General features: G+C 52.8%; 1 protein-coding gene across 1 annotated transcript in view; it reads right to left on the bottom strand.

The window, feature by feature from the left end:
* The window catches only part of GPT2 (glutamic--pyruvic transaminase 2), a 32,102-nt gene extending 18,621 nt beyond the window's left edge, over window positions 1–13,481 (bottom strand). Inside the window, exons 1-4 of the mRNA XM_006207870.4 lie at window positions 13,366–13,481; window positions 12,871–13,134; window positions 5,957–6,046; window positions 3,754–3,862 (exon numbers count right to left, since the gene is read on the bottom strand). Of these exons, the coding sequence (XP_006207932.1) occupies window positions 3,754–3,862; window positions 5,957–6,046; window positions 12,871–13,113 (442 nt within the window). The 5' untranslated portion in view covers window positions 13,114–13,134; window positions 13,366–13,481. The remainder of the gene's footprint in view (window positions 1–3,753; window positions 3,863–5,956; window positions 6,047–12,870; window positions 13,135–13,365) is intronic.
* Window positions 13,482–17,358: the final 3,877 nt, after the last annotated feature.

The following is a 17,358-nucleotide window of genomic DNA, read 5'->3' as shown; positions in this document are numbered from 1 at the left end:
CAGGAGTTTGGAGCCCTAGCCAGCACCAACCACAGATCCCCGGGGCTGCTGAGCATGACATCCCCCCACCCCCACCCCATGTCAACAGTATCGTCAGGCTGCCAGTTAGCATTAAAATCCAAACTACCATTTATATGAGGTTCAAAAACAGTGGTGACCACTTAGGGGTTGGGGGTATTGACTGCAAAGGGGCATGAGGTGCCTCCTGTGGTGCTAGAATGTTTAATGTCACGACCTGAGCGGGGGTGGCACATGTGCAAAAATTATTCAAGCTGTACATTAATATTTGTGCATTTTACTGAATGTATGAAAACTTGTTAAAAATGTCAGGCCACTATTTGTTTTTAGAAAGAGATTGAAAATAGGAATCTGCACATGCACGAAATCTCTCTGGAAGGAGACTCAAACTGGTGAGGTGAATTCTCTGGGGAGGTGAACGACGAGGCCTGGGGTCAGATTTTTCACTATATCCCTTTACACCATTTGAATTTCATACCACATTTAAAGAAAACCAGCCTATTCCTTCTAGGACTACCGCAAAACCACCACTAGGAGGGAGGACGGGGCTCTGGAGAGTGACTGGCTCTTGTCTGAGCCTCAGTGCTCATCAGCCCAAGCCCCGCACCCAGGAGGCGCTCACTGTAAGGGTCTGTGCAGCACTGGGCTCGCCCTTCCCCTCTGACCATCTGTAAAATGGGCGGGGGTGGGGGGACTGGACTACTTTTCTAAGGTTCAAGCGGCAAACAGTAACACACATCAAATCAGGGTGGTGGGTACAGAGCCTTCTGTCACATTATCCAGGGTATACTAATGCATTTGAAATTTTCTGTAAATAAAAAAGTGGGGAGGTGCAGATGCTGGTGTTGGAGAATCTTTCTTCCATGGGGTGATCTATTTGCTATTTCTGAGCTCCTGTGCTCAGAAACCTTCCAGTGCCTCCTATTTCCCTCCGCTTTCTTTCAGTGCCCTCCCCTCCACTCCATGGGGCCTGGCCATTTCCATGCCAGACAAGCCTCCTCTTTCTGCCTCTAGCTCACTTGCTTCCCTGAATTTCCAGGCCTTCACCCACTAGCAAGCTCTCTGCTCCTGCCAGCCACAGATTTTCTGCCCTCTTCCTTTAGCTGCTCTGCTATAGGTGGAACCACACTGATCCTTCATACCAGATCCTCAGATCTTGTCTCTCTCCCTAGGGCCCAATGTACTGTTCGACCACAGCCTCTATTCTAGCCTATGATTTCTCTGGTGATTTTATTACATTCCAGTGAAGCCCTGCCCCCTCTATGTTGACATGAGGGCAGGGACCATTACTGATTTCTGTGCATCTCTGTAGAGCATCTACCCCTTTTTGGGCCCTGCTCCACCACAGTCCTCCGTAGGACCCACTGCTCTGAACCTGACAGCAACCTTCCTCCTATGGCCCACAAACTGGCACCATCACCACTGCCAAATCCCCCGGCCTCATCACACCCAAATCCTTTCACTCAATCACACTCCAGTCTTAAACCTCAGGGCCTTTGCACACACTACTTCCCATCTGGCAGGCATTAGCAGATTCTCTTTACTCATCCTCCATGTGAATTTGAATGCAGCTTTCTCCTTAAAACCTCCCTCTATATTAGAATCCCTTGTTATAACCCCACAGCTCTCTGCTCCTTTTCTAAGAACTCATGAAAACCAGGGACTATGTTTCTGTGTTAATTCTTTTTAATGTTTGTTTCTCCCAAATCTGACAGTGAGCTTCATGAGCACAGAAACTCCACCTGCCTTGCCCATTAGTGTCCCTCAGAGCCTGGAGCTGTGCCTGGTATATGGCGTGTGCTCAGAGAGGAGCTGGACGAGGGCATATACCTGCCATCTCCCACCTGCCCTACATGTGTCTGAGAGTCGTCTCAATCCTACTCAAGATCCAGGACAGTCTGAGAACTGGGTCACTCATCAAACAAAAAATAAATGAAGCCCCAGTAAGAAATAATTTTAAAGATCATGATAAAAACATTTAAGAGCTCCAGGTGAGCTCTAAGACCCTGTGTGCACATTTAATCCCTACCAGGGTCAGGGTGGCCCTGGAGCATAATGACATTTTTCAATTCCTCTATTTCTCTGGGCAGGTGCTCAGGCTGCCCGAGGCTTGGCTGACAGAGAGCACCACCCACCATTTTCCCCGTTAAGGGCCAGTACTGCATTGTCCACCCCCCCCCACCACCCTGCAATGGGCAGGAACCGGGAGTGACCTCTGGGGCAGGGCTTCTCCGTATCTGTCAATGGGCTTTAGCACAAACGTCAACCTTCGTTGCAATCCCAGGAGGTGGGTACAAAGTACTTTAGTTCAAGGATGAGAAAAGAGGCTCAGAGAGCACCTGCCTCGCCTGTCCTCCTGAGCTCCTCAGACAGAACCCAGTGCAGGTCCCCAAAACCCCGAAGGCCATCAGTTCTCTTGCTACAACACCTCCAGGGGAGCCTCACATGGACTTGGCCTCCCAACCCCATTCCCTCAGCCCTGGCTGACAAACAGTGACACAAACTTGTTGGTGAGGCTTAGTACAAGGAACAGGGGGCCCCTACCCATTCCCCAGTCACATCAGACCTGCAGGAGCAACCCCCCTCCCCCACCTCTGGGCTGAGGGGCTTGGAGTCTCAGGCCCACGGCCATGGGTCTCTGAGAAGCGCCTCTGTCCTCTGGGCGAGGCAGAGGGTGCAGGAGGAAAGGAGCTTGGAGGCCAGGCCTCTGGGCTGCTGCGCTGCCCTCTGACAGCCTTGCCACACAAGGTGCTGGCCCACACCCCATCCAGGCTGACAGGCAGAAAAGTAAAGGGCAGCTGGTCCCTTCCTAGAGGGATACCATGAAGGACACAGACTTGGACAGAGGGCTGGTAGGGTGCCCACAGCTAGGAAGGGCTCTCGATGAAGAGACAGAGCAGGATGGGAGTAAGGGAAAGGCAGGGAGGTGACAGAGAGGACAAGTGTGGCTGGCTGATCCCCTGCTGCACAAGCCACGAGAATCCCTGTCCCACGTTCCAGAACATCCAGGCACGTGTCCTAAAAAAGCCCTAAGAACAACTGTTTTCCTCAGGACAAGGGAAGCTGGATTCTTTGTGTAGGCAGAGGACAACGGAATGAGGCAAAAATAAACAGGAAAAAGAACATGAGATGAGAACAAAGAGCTAGAGGCCTGAGGCTGAAAATCCATCTCAGTGGAGAAGGGAGAGAGATTCATTTTCACATCAACAGGGGCCAAATTCCAGGCCTCGTCCCTGAGCCCTCTGGGCGTGGGCTCCAGGCACAAAGGACTGGAACACAGCAACGTGGTGGGTAGGCAGGACCGTTAGAGCGAGGAAGCCACCAAAAGGGGCCCAGAGGCACCTTGCAGCACGTCCCTTCCACAACAACTGACCGCCACCTCCTGGATGATTTGGGGACATGTGTTCAGGCTGGACAAGGTCCAGCCCCGGGCTGACCTCCCGTTCTGAGGGAGGGCTCAGCTTCAAACTTGGCTCCCAGAGGTAAACCCCAAAGGCAGCCTCTGGCGCCTGAAGTGCCCCAGTCCACCAAAAGCTGTCATTCACCCCGTCAGCTCAGCAGACAGGAGGCTAACAGAGCACGGACTGTTCTTCATTGACTCTGCACGTCAGCCACCCCCCACACACTTGCACACTCACTCACACACAGCCCTCCATTTGGGGCCAGGGTCCAGGCCCACACTGAGAACACACGGTCTTTTCAGGCCAGTGAGGACCTGGCAAGTTGGGACCTCACCCAGGCTGTTTCCGCCACAAGCCTGTAGGATCCGACGGGCTCTTTTCTTAGCATCTTCTGGGAAGCTGGGGCTGTCCAACAGGTTTGGGTAGGTACAGAGTGCCATCACCTGGAGGAACAGAGGCATGGGCTGGGCTCCCAGCACCTCCCACCCCGGAGCCCCAGGAGGGGCACAGAGGACGCGGGGCAGGAGACCGTGGGAAGATGACAATTCTGAGGGACAGTACCACACAGGCCTCTCCCGAGGACCCCGGCAGGAGGAGGACAGTGGGCTCTCTGCAGCAGAAGGGAGACTGTGAGAGGCAGGCTCCATGATGACCTGGGCCTGGGCCTGGGCCAAGGGTGGGCCGCCAGGAGAGGAAGCCGGGAAGAGCAAGGCTGCTACTCAGCCCCCGCCCCACCTCCTCCGTAAGGGACAGCCGCTCACGTACCCAAGGCCACAGGATCAGGGGTTCCTGAGCAGAGGGCCGGGGTTGGGCCCACCTGATAGTACGGCACAGACCCCTCTTTACTCCCAGCCTGAGTCCCCTCCCCCTTTCCTCACCATCACCCCTTTTCCTGGCCACAGCTAAACACCAGGTCAGCGTTCTCATCTCTGTAACAGAGAAATCGCCCTAACCTCCTCACAAATTAAGAGGGTTAAGTAAGGAAATGTTTGCAAAAGTGCCAGCAAATCCTAGCTCACCGGGCAAGTCTAAGCTGGAAGCTTAGGAGTGGAGCCAGGAACACTGAGGGGAGTGGGGGCTCAGGGCTGTGACACCAGCTGAGTGATTTCAGATAGACGCCAGCTTCTCAGAGCCTGGCTCGTCTTCATTTGTACCAAGGGCAGTGACCCAGCCTGCCCTCCTGCCAGGGGTGCTTGTGAAGATCAGAGGAGATGCATGAAGGCTGGAGGAGGCCTGCACCAGGTGGGAGAGGCTGAGCCTGCCATGGCTGGCGGCAGGGCTGGATTGGACTGTGTCAGCCAGCCAGAAAAGGCTGAGGCCACAGGACTGTGTTTACACCCAGAGCCCCAGGCATCTGTAGGGAACTTCTTCTGTTCTCTCCTTTCCAAAGCTGCGTGCTTCCAGGATGAGCTTTCAGGACAACCAGGACATTCTGACTTCCTCCTGCCTCTACTTCCCCAGACCACTCTGTCTGGTCTGATCTGCTGCCTCATCCCGGGACCAGCCTGGGGCCTCTGACATTCGTGGGGAGCTGACACGCCCCTGAGGTGAGCAGCAGGGGCCACAGGTGGGAAGCACAGAAGACGTTCCTCAGGTAGTGGCCAGTCTCGGTTCTTTTCCTCCACACCCTGTGTGAATTCCCTGAGGGGCTCCAGGCTGAGGCCCCTGGTCTTGACACCCCTCTGCCCAGAGAACAAGGCAGGGTCGCCCCTCCTGCATGCCAGCTCCTACAGCAGGAGACGCAGGCAGAGAACAGAAGACTGGGGCCTCCAGCACTCAGCTTTCCTGCCTGGGAACCTTACCCACACAAGGACCACATCTTGTCCAAACAGGTCCCAGTTCTTCTCTGGGAAAAAGCTTTCTCCACATCTGGTCTCCAGCCTCTGTTCAGGAGTCCCCATGGCACTCTCCCACCTTGTCTTTTCCCCTCCAGCCCACCGATCCCACAATTTTGACCCATGCAGTATCCCTTGGCTGGTGCTCAAACTGAAATACTGAAATGTGCCTCTTGGCGGCCTTCACACTCAGCATCTCCCCAAGGCCCCCAGCAGTCCTCCGAGGCAGTGTTCTGGTGCTCTCCACTTGCCTAAAGCCACTCAGCTGGTAAGCAGCAGAACCAACACTCAAACCCGAGGCATCTCACTTGGGAGGCCACTTCTGGACCCCTAGACACCACCTCCCAGCCCACTGGGCCTCTACCTCTCCCGCCTACTCTCTGATGCCCTCACCAACTCAGCTCTGAACTCAGCATCCAGGACCATGCACTGTCGAAGAGCATCCCTGGAGCCTTGTACATTAGAGCAACCGCACGATGGGTTTAGGAGTTTTAGACAAGCTGGGAAGGGGAGGAGACTGAGGGAGAGAACCAGGGGACATCAGCACTGGAGGGGGCTGCTACTTCAGTGGCACCGCCCTGTGGAGGTTCTGGTGCCTGCTGTGTCCTGAGGGGGCTGGACAGGCAAGGAGGCTGAGGTAACGGGCCTGGCTGGCTGGTTCCCTGCTCTCCTAGTGGCCTCTGCACTTGAAAGTCAGCTCACCTGTCGGAGGAAGGTGATTGGCTGCTGACCCATGGCTTGGGCATCCCCGATGTTGGCACGAATGACCTCAGTGAATGGTTTTTTGATACCCTGGGAGGAAAGAAGGCAACAGGTGGTTACTTAGAGACTCTAGACCCTGGATTCCAAAGGCCAAGCAATGCTCCACAGGATATTAATAAGCTGCCCTATTCTGAGCCTTACCAGGTGTCGGGCACAGTGCCCAGCCCTTGACATGCCTGGTTCCATTTGACCTTCACAACCATCCCCATAAGGAAGAGTCAGTATCCATCCCATTTCACAGATGAGGAAATCAAGGCTTCAAAAGGCTAAGAAACTTGCCTGAGGCTACATAGTTGGTAAATACAAGTACTGGGATTTGAAGCTTAACTCCAAAATCACTCCTTAAGCTCCACCATCTCCCACTTTCTGAAAAGGCTAGAGGAGCCCTCCTGGGTGGACAGAGTTCCGAGGCAGCTGCAGGTCCATGCTGACCCTGGGGCAGATGTGGTGGGAGGGAGGCAGGGGTGGGGCAGAAGAAGATGCCAAACACCAGGGAGAGGATCCCACGACTGCCAGCTCCCCATCCCCAAGTGCAGCTCCACCCCGACAGCCTAAGTGAACGGCCAGGGGCACCACAGCCTCCCTCCCCTTCGATCAGCAGAGACCTCTAGGGGTTGTGGTCTTCCAACCTTGGCTTTGCAGAATGAAGAATGTGGGCTGATTTTCACATCAGGATAAAAACACTGGCTGAAGAGTAAAATTGAGGCCACTGCCTGAGCAACGTGTTTAGCACAAAGCAGAGATCGCAGAGAGAGGAGGAACTTAGAAACCCGGACACAGGCTGCTACAAAGGGCAAAATGCAGTTTGGATGGAGAATTGTGGGGACCTGGAACTGTGGCGATTCTACACAGCTCCCTGATAAATCCAGAATTAGCCACTGTAAGAGTCAGAACCAACAGTGGGTTCGGGGACCTCCCCGGGCAGCTGAAAGGATTATCTGAGACAAACAGTGTGAAAACACTTGGCAGAGTACAAATATCATCTTACAAAGCCTGACCAGGAACAAGGTTGCAAAGGGCATGATGGAGGAAGGAGGGGCCAAGAGGTGGCAACACCAAGAGGTGGCCTGGGTGGAATGCCTGGCCACCTTCCCATCTCCTGCTGCCCTTTCCCCAAAGGCACCCTAAATACAAATTTTAAAGATACAATTCTATGGTTTTGACACTTGTCTCCATTTCACACAATGTGTGAATAAAACTTCAGAAAACATTTTTTCCTCTTTAAAATCAGTAACATACACTTTAAACCAAAACCAGCTGGTTTAAGGGATGAAAGCAGCTGCCAAACAGGTTTTCTGACCCTCGTTTGCTGACCCTAAGCCCCTTCTGTATAGATTCTCTAGCTGCTTCAGGAGCCAGGAGGCACAGTGGGCTGAGCAGGGCGCCCCAGAAACGGCCCTGGACCTTCATAACCAGGGCCTGATAAGTCTCCAAAAGCTATTTCTGGGGGTGGGGGGTGGGGAAGTCTCTTTAATTCCCTTGTGCCCCTTTTACCAAGTTCTTCAGGGCTGGCCAATATGGAAAGCGCCCTGGAGGGGCCAAGACAGGGGGTTAAGCACTGCCCACTGCCCAGGGAGAGGCCAGGGGTGAGGGCGGGTAACCTGGAGACAGGCCCCCGGTGTGTGGCCTCAGGGCTCATCCTACAGGTGAGATGACCCAGGCCACTGAGTGCAAAGGGGCGGGCCTGACCCACCCCTTGGCACTGGCCTGGGCTCCTGGCACAGGACCCTCTGCCAGCCTGACTGAATCGCCACGGCCCCCCCAGGCTGGCCAGTTGAACGCAGGTGATTTCAATGGTGTGGGCACAGCCCATTCTTCAGTAGGAGGCAAATCTGTCAAGGTCAAGGGCCAGGAACTACAACACATGGTTGCAGGCCTTCCGCCAGCCCAATGCAGGGAAAGAATAAGGCCTGGAACAGATTCCTGGATGTTCCTTTTCTGTGCCCTCCCCTTGCAGTCACTGATCAACCAATTCGGGGCCTGCCGACAAGGAGCCTAGAAATGCCAAGAATCTCCTTTCTGGGCTCTGGGGCACCCAGACCCCAGACACGTTCCTATGATGGATGAGCTGGGCAGTGGGAAACTGGCTTCTTCGAATGGGCGGGGGACCAGCCTGCCCAGCCAAGGGCCACCATACAAAGGAGACTCCTGTATCTAGGCACTCGAGGTCTATAACAGTTGGGAAACACCAAGGAGCCAGAGGCAGGCTCCTGCCCAGTGACTCATTCAGGCCTGGCAAGCACACCCAGTGGCGACCTCGCCTCCGCCCCACCCCCAGGAGCCTGCCAGGTCAGCACGTAGCTTCCTAGTTGATTCCCAGCATTCTAGAGCCCACCTGTCTAACTCACCTGCACACACCCTGCCCAGATCTGCCTCCCTGTAGGGTACTGAGATGAGACCCATCGCAGGGGGGCTCCCTTCTCACCATTCAGCTCAAGCAGGACCCAGGGAGCAGGCCCCCGGGATCTGGGGATGGCATATTGCAGACGGTATTAGTGGGGAGAAGGAAAAAGGAGTCATCATTGTCCTTCCCAGCCCACAGGCCCAGCATTGGGACAACAGATGATTCCAACGTGAACAAGGCAGTTTCCTCGAGGGGGAGACGGCCCCTGTCATTTCATGACCCGTGAGCACGAAAGCTTGGTGGGACAGTTACTCCTTGGGACCCTCCCCCTCAACAAATACTTATAAATCATGCCCTGTGACAGAAGTGGGTAACACAGGAGAGGCCACCACCTTCAGAGCCCAGGCTGGTGAAGAATAAGAAGTGGGCACAGAGAAGACAGAGAGGGTATAGCAGGCCCCAGGCCAGGAAGGCCACATGAAAAGACACTGGGACCATGAGCAAGACGGAGGGGATGGTGGGGGGCCAGGCAGGAAGTCCTACAGAGAGCTCCAAAAAGAGACTCCAGAGACAAACTCCAACTAGTCCCAGCAGTGCCTGAAAACAGGTGCATTTCATAGCTGAGAAAACTGAGGCTAGACCCTGTGCTGACTATTACAACAAGCCACGCTGGAAGAAACTGAGCCAAAGCTATACACACCTATGATGAAGAGATTAGGTGGGAGCTCCAAGGGCTGACTTTCCTAGCCACGAAAGCAGGGGAGGCTGGATGTAGGCTCCTGAACTCTGGGGGTCTGGGGGAGGGTCAACCGTAGAAATTGAGAATTGCAGGGCAGAAACAGGGATGAAAGTTGGATGAGCTCCAAATAGGATAACTGAAGACAGCAAGGCTAAGTTCCGGGCAGGAGAGAGCAAACCCCAAAGAGTATGTTCCCAGACCCAGAGAGACTCAGGAGGAAGACAAGGAAAGAGGGACCCTTGGCACTTCTCCCCAAGCATCTCATTAGCTTGAAAACAAAGACTCTTAAGAGTCCTGTATGGCTTCTAGCTGTTCAAAGCATCATCACTAAGATCTCAAACTAGTCTTTAGAAGAAATAAATTGGCTCCATTTTAGAGGAATAACTGAGGCCAAGGTGAGCTGAACAACTTGTCTGAGGGCCACAGCACATAGGGCCCAGGATGCAGGTCCTTGGCAACTCGGGCAGGGTGGGTGGGTGGAGGGTTCATCCAGATGGAAGCCTACACTACAAATTTCCTTATTTTAAAATAGCACCTACATTCTAAAGAAAATGACCAATGAGATTTCACCACCTGTGCTTGGCACATCCAGGGTTTCCAATCTTAGTTCTTAGCTAACTATAACCACGTGCTTGCCACAGCACCCTCCGTTTTAACCTGTGCTTAAATGTAGCACGCACTGTTAACAGTATTCAGTTTTTCCGTTTGTGAATGCCTTGCCCTGAATCCGTGTACTTTTACAAATAGAAGCCATTTCTCTGTCTCCACTTATGCCAACCTCCTCCTCTGCCCCAATAAAGCAAGAAAAAAAGAAGTAGGCTGAGGAGGATCTGACAGATCTTTTCAAAACTCCTTCTAATGGCAGCTTATATTTAAGTGCCGCTCCCAATGAACACCAGGATTTGAAAAGCTGGTAGGTTCCCCCACTTGGAGCTGCTATTAGGAGAAACAGGGCCTCCCTGAGAGTACACAGACCAGGCTGGAGGAGAATGGCCCCTTTTCACGCCCACTTAGCCAACTGCTCCTCCTCCTTGAGGCTCTCCTGAGCATTCTCCTCCACTCCAATCACAGAAGCAAGACGGGTGGGACTTGCCCAGCAAGCCACCCCAAAGTCAAAAACCAGAGCCACGTGTCCAGCCAAACAGCGGGTATTGTTCTCAGAGCACCTGGCAAAATGATTCCCTAAGGCAGTTTAAGTGCCTTCAGATAAATAAAGAGGCACGAAAGTCAGGGCAGGGAAAAACCCTGGGCCCACCTGGCCACTGAATCTCCTTTTCTAGACTAGGAAAACCAGCCCCAAGGCACTGTTCCCCCTACCAATCCCATCCCATTTCTAACTAAATCAAACCCTTGAAAATAGCATCAGTACAGTTTTGAATACTAGAATTCAAAACAGAGATAGAAAAACCAAAACTGTGCAAAGCCAAGTCAAAAAAAAACCAAACAAACAAAAAACCAAAAAACAAGGACTGGGAAAAATACGGCTCTCTCAGAAGGGGCTATTTAAACTAGTAAAATGGAGAGGCTGTCTCCCAAGAATGAAAGGTTTAAGCAAGGCCACACTGGCCTGGCCGAGGCTACTATTTGCAGTACCTACAGTACCTAGATTCAGGCAACTGAGCCTCGGCAAAGTGAGAAGAGAACAGGGAGGGATGAGTTGGAATGAAAGCACGGGAGAAGGTAGGTGGACAGAAAGAACATCTCAACTTACTCAGGGGTAGGACATGGCAGTGCAGGGCATCTGTCCTAGAAATCACAGGGTGTTTCCAGCTCAAGTGACCGAGAAATTTGTCCACCTCAATCATGGAGCCATAGCTTGTTGGAAAACCTTCCTGGTTCCCCACTGCATACCAAACTTTGTACCATAAAGTCTGGAGCCCAGCACACAAGACTCCAGTCCACCTTTTCCATCTTATTCCTCTACCATATGCCTATGCCAGACAGTGATCTCCCAACGGCATCAATCCCCTTCCCCAACTGCCCAGAACTTCCCAACCTTCTATCTTGGCTCACAGCCCACCTCCCACCTGGCATACTCTCACATTTTCTCTGTCTGCAAAAAAACAAAAAACAAAAAACAAAAACAGAAAAAAAATAAAATAATACCCCACCAATCCTTAAAGAATTGGCAGAAGAGAGGCTCAGGCCCAGAGAACATCATGGCTTCAGTTTCCTGAAGGCGAAGACACTGTCCCGTTCTGTCCTAATCATCCTCGTATTTCGTGGAGCTCATACCCAAGCTGCTATTTAACAAAAGGTAGAGATAATCCTTGAACTCCTACCAGCTCTGGAACCAGAGAAATCAGTTGTAAAATGGTAACTAGAGACAGTTTAACCTCAGACTTAACAGGGAGACTGTTGTCTCAAGGAGGGCCAGCTCCAGTCTGCCAGGCACCAACAAGGAGCAGAGCAGCAAAAACTTGTCTTCTCTGCCTCTGGCCTGCCCTCGGGACAGGGAGGCACAGAAACCGAGCTGGCCTCCTGTGGGCCAAGCCTCAAACTTAGCCCTGCAAGGAGTCAGAGGGAAACACTGGATGGACTCTGACTTGTCCACCTCACTGTTTTGAGTCAGCAGAACTGGGTGTCCCAACCTGGTCTCAGCAGGCCAGGAGCTCATCAAACCCCCAAAGTCCTGGTGTTAATGGGGGCCAAGCGTCGTGGTCCCACCATGGCTTCCTCCCATGCATTCAAGAGATATTAAGTAACCAACTCACCCCCAAGAGGTCCAGTTCTGGTGCCTATGAGAGAGAGATCAAGAAACCCTCTCCCCTTCTGGGTTAGAACTATCTTGAGCAAGCAGCTGGGTGATTATTCCATTAGTTCTTAGAATTCTTAAGAATGTTTACTTATTTTACATTACCCTTCTTGACTTCACTTCTTGAATTCCACCCCAGTTAGAACTCTGGATCCCACAGGGGCATCTCTTACACTCACCCCAGCCGCTCTGGTTGTGCGTGGCACTTTACACGCAGTTGTGAACTCAAGTCAAGATCCCAGCCAGCTGGCCCCAAGAGTAAGAAAGCCCCAGGGCCAGCCTACCAAGACCCAAAAGGCCCGAGCCTCTGCTACCCACAAGGGGTAACTGTGTCCTCAGAGAACAAAACATGGCTGCCAGTCAAGGTTCCAGAGGGGGCCTAAAGGAAGGAATTGTGCGGGACCCTCCCCAACACCTCCATTTTTGTCAGGAAACCATTACTAGTAGAATGACCCAAAGGTCTCAGACAGAGAAAAGGCTTGGGGAGCAAACCTAGGTCTGCTCAGACCCTTCCTCCCCCCTCCAGAACCTAACACGATCTCCTGCCCACCACTCCATCCAGAACCCCCATTCCACCGCTCCGCCATTTTACTTTCTTCAAAGCACTTATTCACTATCTGAAATTCCCGTTTATTTCCTTACTGCCTGTTGTTGCCCTCACCCACACCCCCACCCACCAATGAATGGGTCTTGGTTTCATGCGGGTAGGACAGCCACATAGCAGGCAGTGCCTGGCACTAAGGACCGCTCAGTTATAATTGCTGAATTCAATTCAGCAAGTGAACCGTATCTGAGGGCCTTACTTTGTGCCAGGTGCCGGGCACTAGTGGGTGAAGGGATGGGGGGAGGGCACTCACTTGCTTTAGCCAAGGTTGGCGGAAAGGAGTTGGCCACGCGGGTGGGAGTAAGTCCAAGCAGGAGGTCCCCAACTGGGGACAGCTGGTACTCTTCCCCTACTAGTGCTCCCTGGCCTTCCCCGGCCCTCCCTTCCCACGGGCCCCGTCGCCCGCGCTCACCCGCTGCAGTTCGAGCTCGATTTCGCCAGCCTTGAGCACGATGGGTCCCCGCACCGCGTACTCCACCGCCTTCACCTGCGGGTTCATGGACTCCAGCGTAAGGATGCGCTCCCGCCGGCTCCGTTCGGGCCGCACCTTGAGCACCGCCGAGGCCTCGGCAGCCGCACTGCTCTGACTACGGCCCCAGGGGCCTGGGGGCCGGGGGCAGCAGCCCCGCCGAACTAGCGCCGCCGCCCGTTGCATCGCGCGCCGGCCCAGAGAAACCTTGGCACAAAAAGGGAAAGAGAACAAACACGTCGCGCACAGCCCAAGACGGGCACCCGTGCCCCCGCCCCCAAGCCCAGCCAAAGGTTCTTTCAGCGAGACGAGCCAGAGGCTCCGGGGTCGAGTGCCCATCCCCCGGCAACTCGGACCCTGTACCACGCCACGCCAGAGCCAAAGCGCTGCACAACCAGGTTTTACAAAGACTGCGCTCAATGCATGCATGCAACGTGCCTGTCGCTCCCTGGCCACCCCTAGCCTTGTCGGTCTAGCGCGCGCGCCAGGAGCTGCTCCACGACTCCCGAGCCCGCAGCTGCATCCTAGCGCCCGCGCCGCTTGGCCCCCTGCGCTCGCACGCCCACAGCCGGCGAGTCCGCCCGGGGCCCGCCCGCTGGCTCCTGGGCCATGTAGTTTTCTAGTCTGTTTTCGGAGCAGGTGTGGCGAGCTGCCCGAACTACAAGTCCCATAGTGCCTCGCGCTGGCCTGATCGGGGGCGGGGCAGGAGGCGGGAGCGATGGTCTGGCTCTGCTGCCAGATGGGCGGGCTCTTTGTCTGGCAGAGGGGATGGAGAGCCCCGAGGGGGTCTGACTGGGAATGTCTTCTCAGCCTTCTGCGAATTTAGAGCTATATGTGGCTTCTCCCTGGAGGCGCACCCCGCATTCCCCGACACCCACCCTCCCCCAACACCTGCAAGGACACAGGCTGAGAGATGGTGCAGTCCTTGCCCTGAGTTTCATCATCCACGCCCGACGGTGGCTGTGGCCACTCCACGGGGGCCGCACCACGTGGGTTGTTAGGAAGTCGGGGTAAGAAGTTTAGGACTTGGCTGCCACTCTTATCTCCTCTCAACGTCGGTTATCTTGTCGGCAAAACGGAGCTCACAGCGTCTAGGGATTGTAGTGACAGTGCCAGCCGCTGATGTATACTAGGTGGTCAGGCTTTTCCTGACTGCTCCGTTTCAAACCCTACCCCATCACCTTTACCTCTTTTAATTTACTTTCTAGCATCAGAAATTACCTTTAGGCACTTTTTACTGGCTCTTGCATTAACTTTTAAGCTTCTGGAGGGCAGAGGCAGTGTTTTTCTTGCTCATCATATTCACACCACCTCTATGTGTTCCCAGCACATAGTAAGCACTCAGTAAATGTTTGTTGAAGAGTGAATGCTCAGCGCAAGGTAGCTATTCTTTTGTGGAAAGGTATCTGCAGGCAAAGGCATCCTGGCTCACCCAGAGCGAAGGCAAGAGTGGGAATGGAAGACACCTATTACAAGACACCAAAATGATAGAGGGTGTGGGAAAAGTCACCTCCTATCTCTTGGCCTCAGATTCTCTATCTGCAAAATAAATTGGATTAAGTAAACTCCACTGTCCCTCCTGGGCTTAGAAATTGTGTGTCTAAGGTGTTTTCAGGCAGATGAACAATCCAGAGCTCCCTTATACCAACAAACACACACACTCACAGTAAATTTGTGAAAGTAGGGGTCAGGAGGCACTTTAAAACACTGCAGTGTAGGGGAGAAGGTACTGAAAAATCTGGGTTTGAATAGATTCAAATAGCCACTTACCACTTGACTGACTTTGAGCATGTTACTTAGCCTTTGTAAGCCTAGTTTCCCCATCTATGAGAGAAAGGTCAATGAGGTAACTGTAAAAGCCAAGTGCTTGGAACACAGTGCTGTGGTTCACTCTTGTTCATCTTTGTCAAGAGAATGCCACAGATTTGGATTAAATAAATTGATTACCAATAAAAGGGAAAGGTGGATGAGGAGAACAACAGAAAACAAAGATCTTGCTGAGTATTCCTGTTAGCAAACCGGCTTGGCCCACCCAGGGCCCTGGAAAGTAATTTGGGTTCCTCATCACGAGTTCCACCCCCAGCACCTGTGTCTACACTAGCTCCTTCCCAGCCTCTGTCTCAGTGGATAGGCATTCAGTCTCCAGGAAAAAGATTCTCCCCCAGGGAGAAAACAAGTTAATGTCCCAAATACATCCTTTGCCAACCTGTCATAACCGCATGAGAAGAAAGCTCCCTTGCTTCCTTGTGAACCACACTTTACAATTTGCAAAGCACTTTCTTGCCTAGTGTTGCATTTGAACCTGATAGATATCAATGAAGGAAAAAGGGCAGCATTATCCCCACTTTGTGGATGAGGCTCAGAGAGAGTGTGACTTGTTTGGGGGCACAGTTAAGTGTTGAGCAGGAAGTGTGATTCCTGACCCAGTGCTGCAGCCCATACACGCAGGGACTGGGCTTGTGTGGCTCTCCAGGTTTGGAAATTTGAGCTACCCATTGCAATGCACTGAGCCCTTCAAAGGCTTTTGAGTTGTAGTTATGGTGATGATGATGATGGTGGTAATAGTGTGAACTTTGCCTTTATTTTGCCTTCTAGATCAGATCAGGGTGGGGCAGGAGGCAGTCTCGTAAATATTAAAGATAAAACCTGATTGAAATGATCACGAATGCCTCCCCTATGAGCTAGATGAGCGCTCCAAATACACGGCAAGCTCTCGATGACCCACACAGTTGGGAGAGTCATATGTTTGCAAGACAGGCTACCAGTCTTTATTCCTTTCCTCAACAGGTTTTTACTGGGCACCTACCACGTGACAGGTCCTGGCTGAGCTCTGGGTTTATAGTGAGTCTCACAGACCGTCCTTTCCTGCACAGAACATAAGACTTTCTTGAGGAAGGCAGACATTGATTAGATAACTACACACACAAAAGTGATTACATAGTGTGATAGCTGCTGAGTTTTATGAGCACTTATAGCCCAGAGGTCTGAGTGAAAGTTTCTGAGAGGAAGCGGGCCACGAGCTGGAGCTGCCCGGCAGCCTGGCAGGATGCTAAGGGACAACAGTACTGGCAGGCGTGGTAGACACATGGATGTGCCCTCACCTGTCAAGGGAGAACTTGCCTTTAACCAAGGGGTGCAGTCAGTCGACAGCCTTGCACAGCACTTGCACAGAACCACCTTGCCTGAGGTCTCCGTCACACCCTAACTGGAGAAGCTCACGGGACTGCTGAACAGTATTTGCTTCAGGGCTTCCCCAGGAGGTTGGCTGAAGTTTCAGCAGGCCTACAATCATGGATTTTCTTTCTCTGCCTGACCCTGCTTCCTCCCACTTCCTCTTACAGGAGTGGACTCCTAATATCCATCTTGCACCTCACACTCCATCTTAGTGTCAGTGGTAAGGCAGATGGCATCCTGGGCCAGGGTTTGAGGAGCTACAAGAAGGCTGGGGTGACAACAGGTGAGACAGTGAGGGAGGGGCAGGGCTGGAAGACTGGGGTCAGAGGTGAGCCCCTGGTAGGACAGGCAGGCCAGGTCCCGAATGTAAGAATTTTGGTTCTCATCCTAAGTACAACTAGAACCCCCATGGGAGGCTGAAAACAAGTGGTGGTGGGGGGGGGTGACCTGATCACATTTATGTTTAAAATTCTGCTGTATGGAGGGTGAAGTGGAGTGGGTAACGCAGGATGTAGGAGAACTAACTGTGGCACGAACAAAGTCCATTTTTGGCCAGGACTTGGGTGTGGGTGATGGGAAATGGATAGGCTCTTCTGCATCCCCAGAACCTCGAATAATACTTGGCACACAGAGGTTTCTCAGTGAATTTTTATTGGATAAATGAGGACCTTGATTCTGTGAGGTCCATGCTCTCAAGGTGTTTGCAGTCCAGTAGGAGATGGGCAGCACTTAGTCAGTGTGGTAAAGGCAGACCCCAAGAGTGCAGAGCGGACAGTCCTTGGAGTCAGTAAGGGCCATACCACTCAGCTAGGAGGAGAAGAGACATTTGTAAATAACCACAGAGCAGGACAGAACGTGACAGGGTCCTCCGAAGAGAACAGATGGGCACTGTGCGGCTGCAGGAAGGGACTGATGACCTCTCAGAATGCCAAGTCATGCTGGGGCTGGGTGCTTGGATGACTCCAAGGTTAACTATTCATCCTTTCCTCCCAAGGACTCTTAGGAAGCTGAGTAGGAGTTGGTGATCTCAGTAGTTAAATGCCTTAGCTAATGGTCTAGGGTAGCGACTTTAAAGTGGAGGTGCTGGGGATTGAACCCAGGAACTTGTGCATGCTAAGCATGTGCTCTACCACTGAGCTGTACCCTCCTCCTCCTTTCAGACTTTCTAATCTACCCAAATGTCCCTAAAGAAAATAAATTTTTAAAATATAATTTTAATCCTTTCAGCAACCCTCTGAGGTAGCTACTGTTGTCACC

This window comes from Vicugna pacos, chromosome 9 (genome assembly GCF_048564905.1).
Source record: "Vicugna pacos chromosome 9, VicPac4, whole genome shotgun sequence".
In the NCBI taxonomy this organism is placed as follows: domain Eukaryota; kingdom Metazoa; phylum Chordata; class Mammalia; order Artiodactyla; family Camelidae; genus Vicugna; species Vicugna pacos.
Note: the sequence above shows the minus strand (reverse complement) of the source record. Positions and strands in the feature narration are given on the sequence as shown.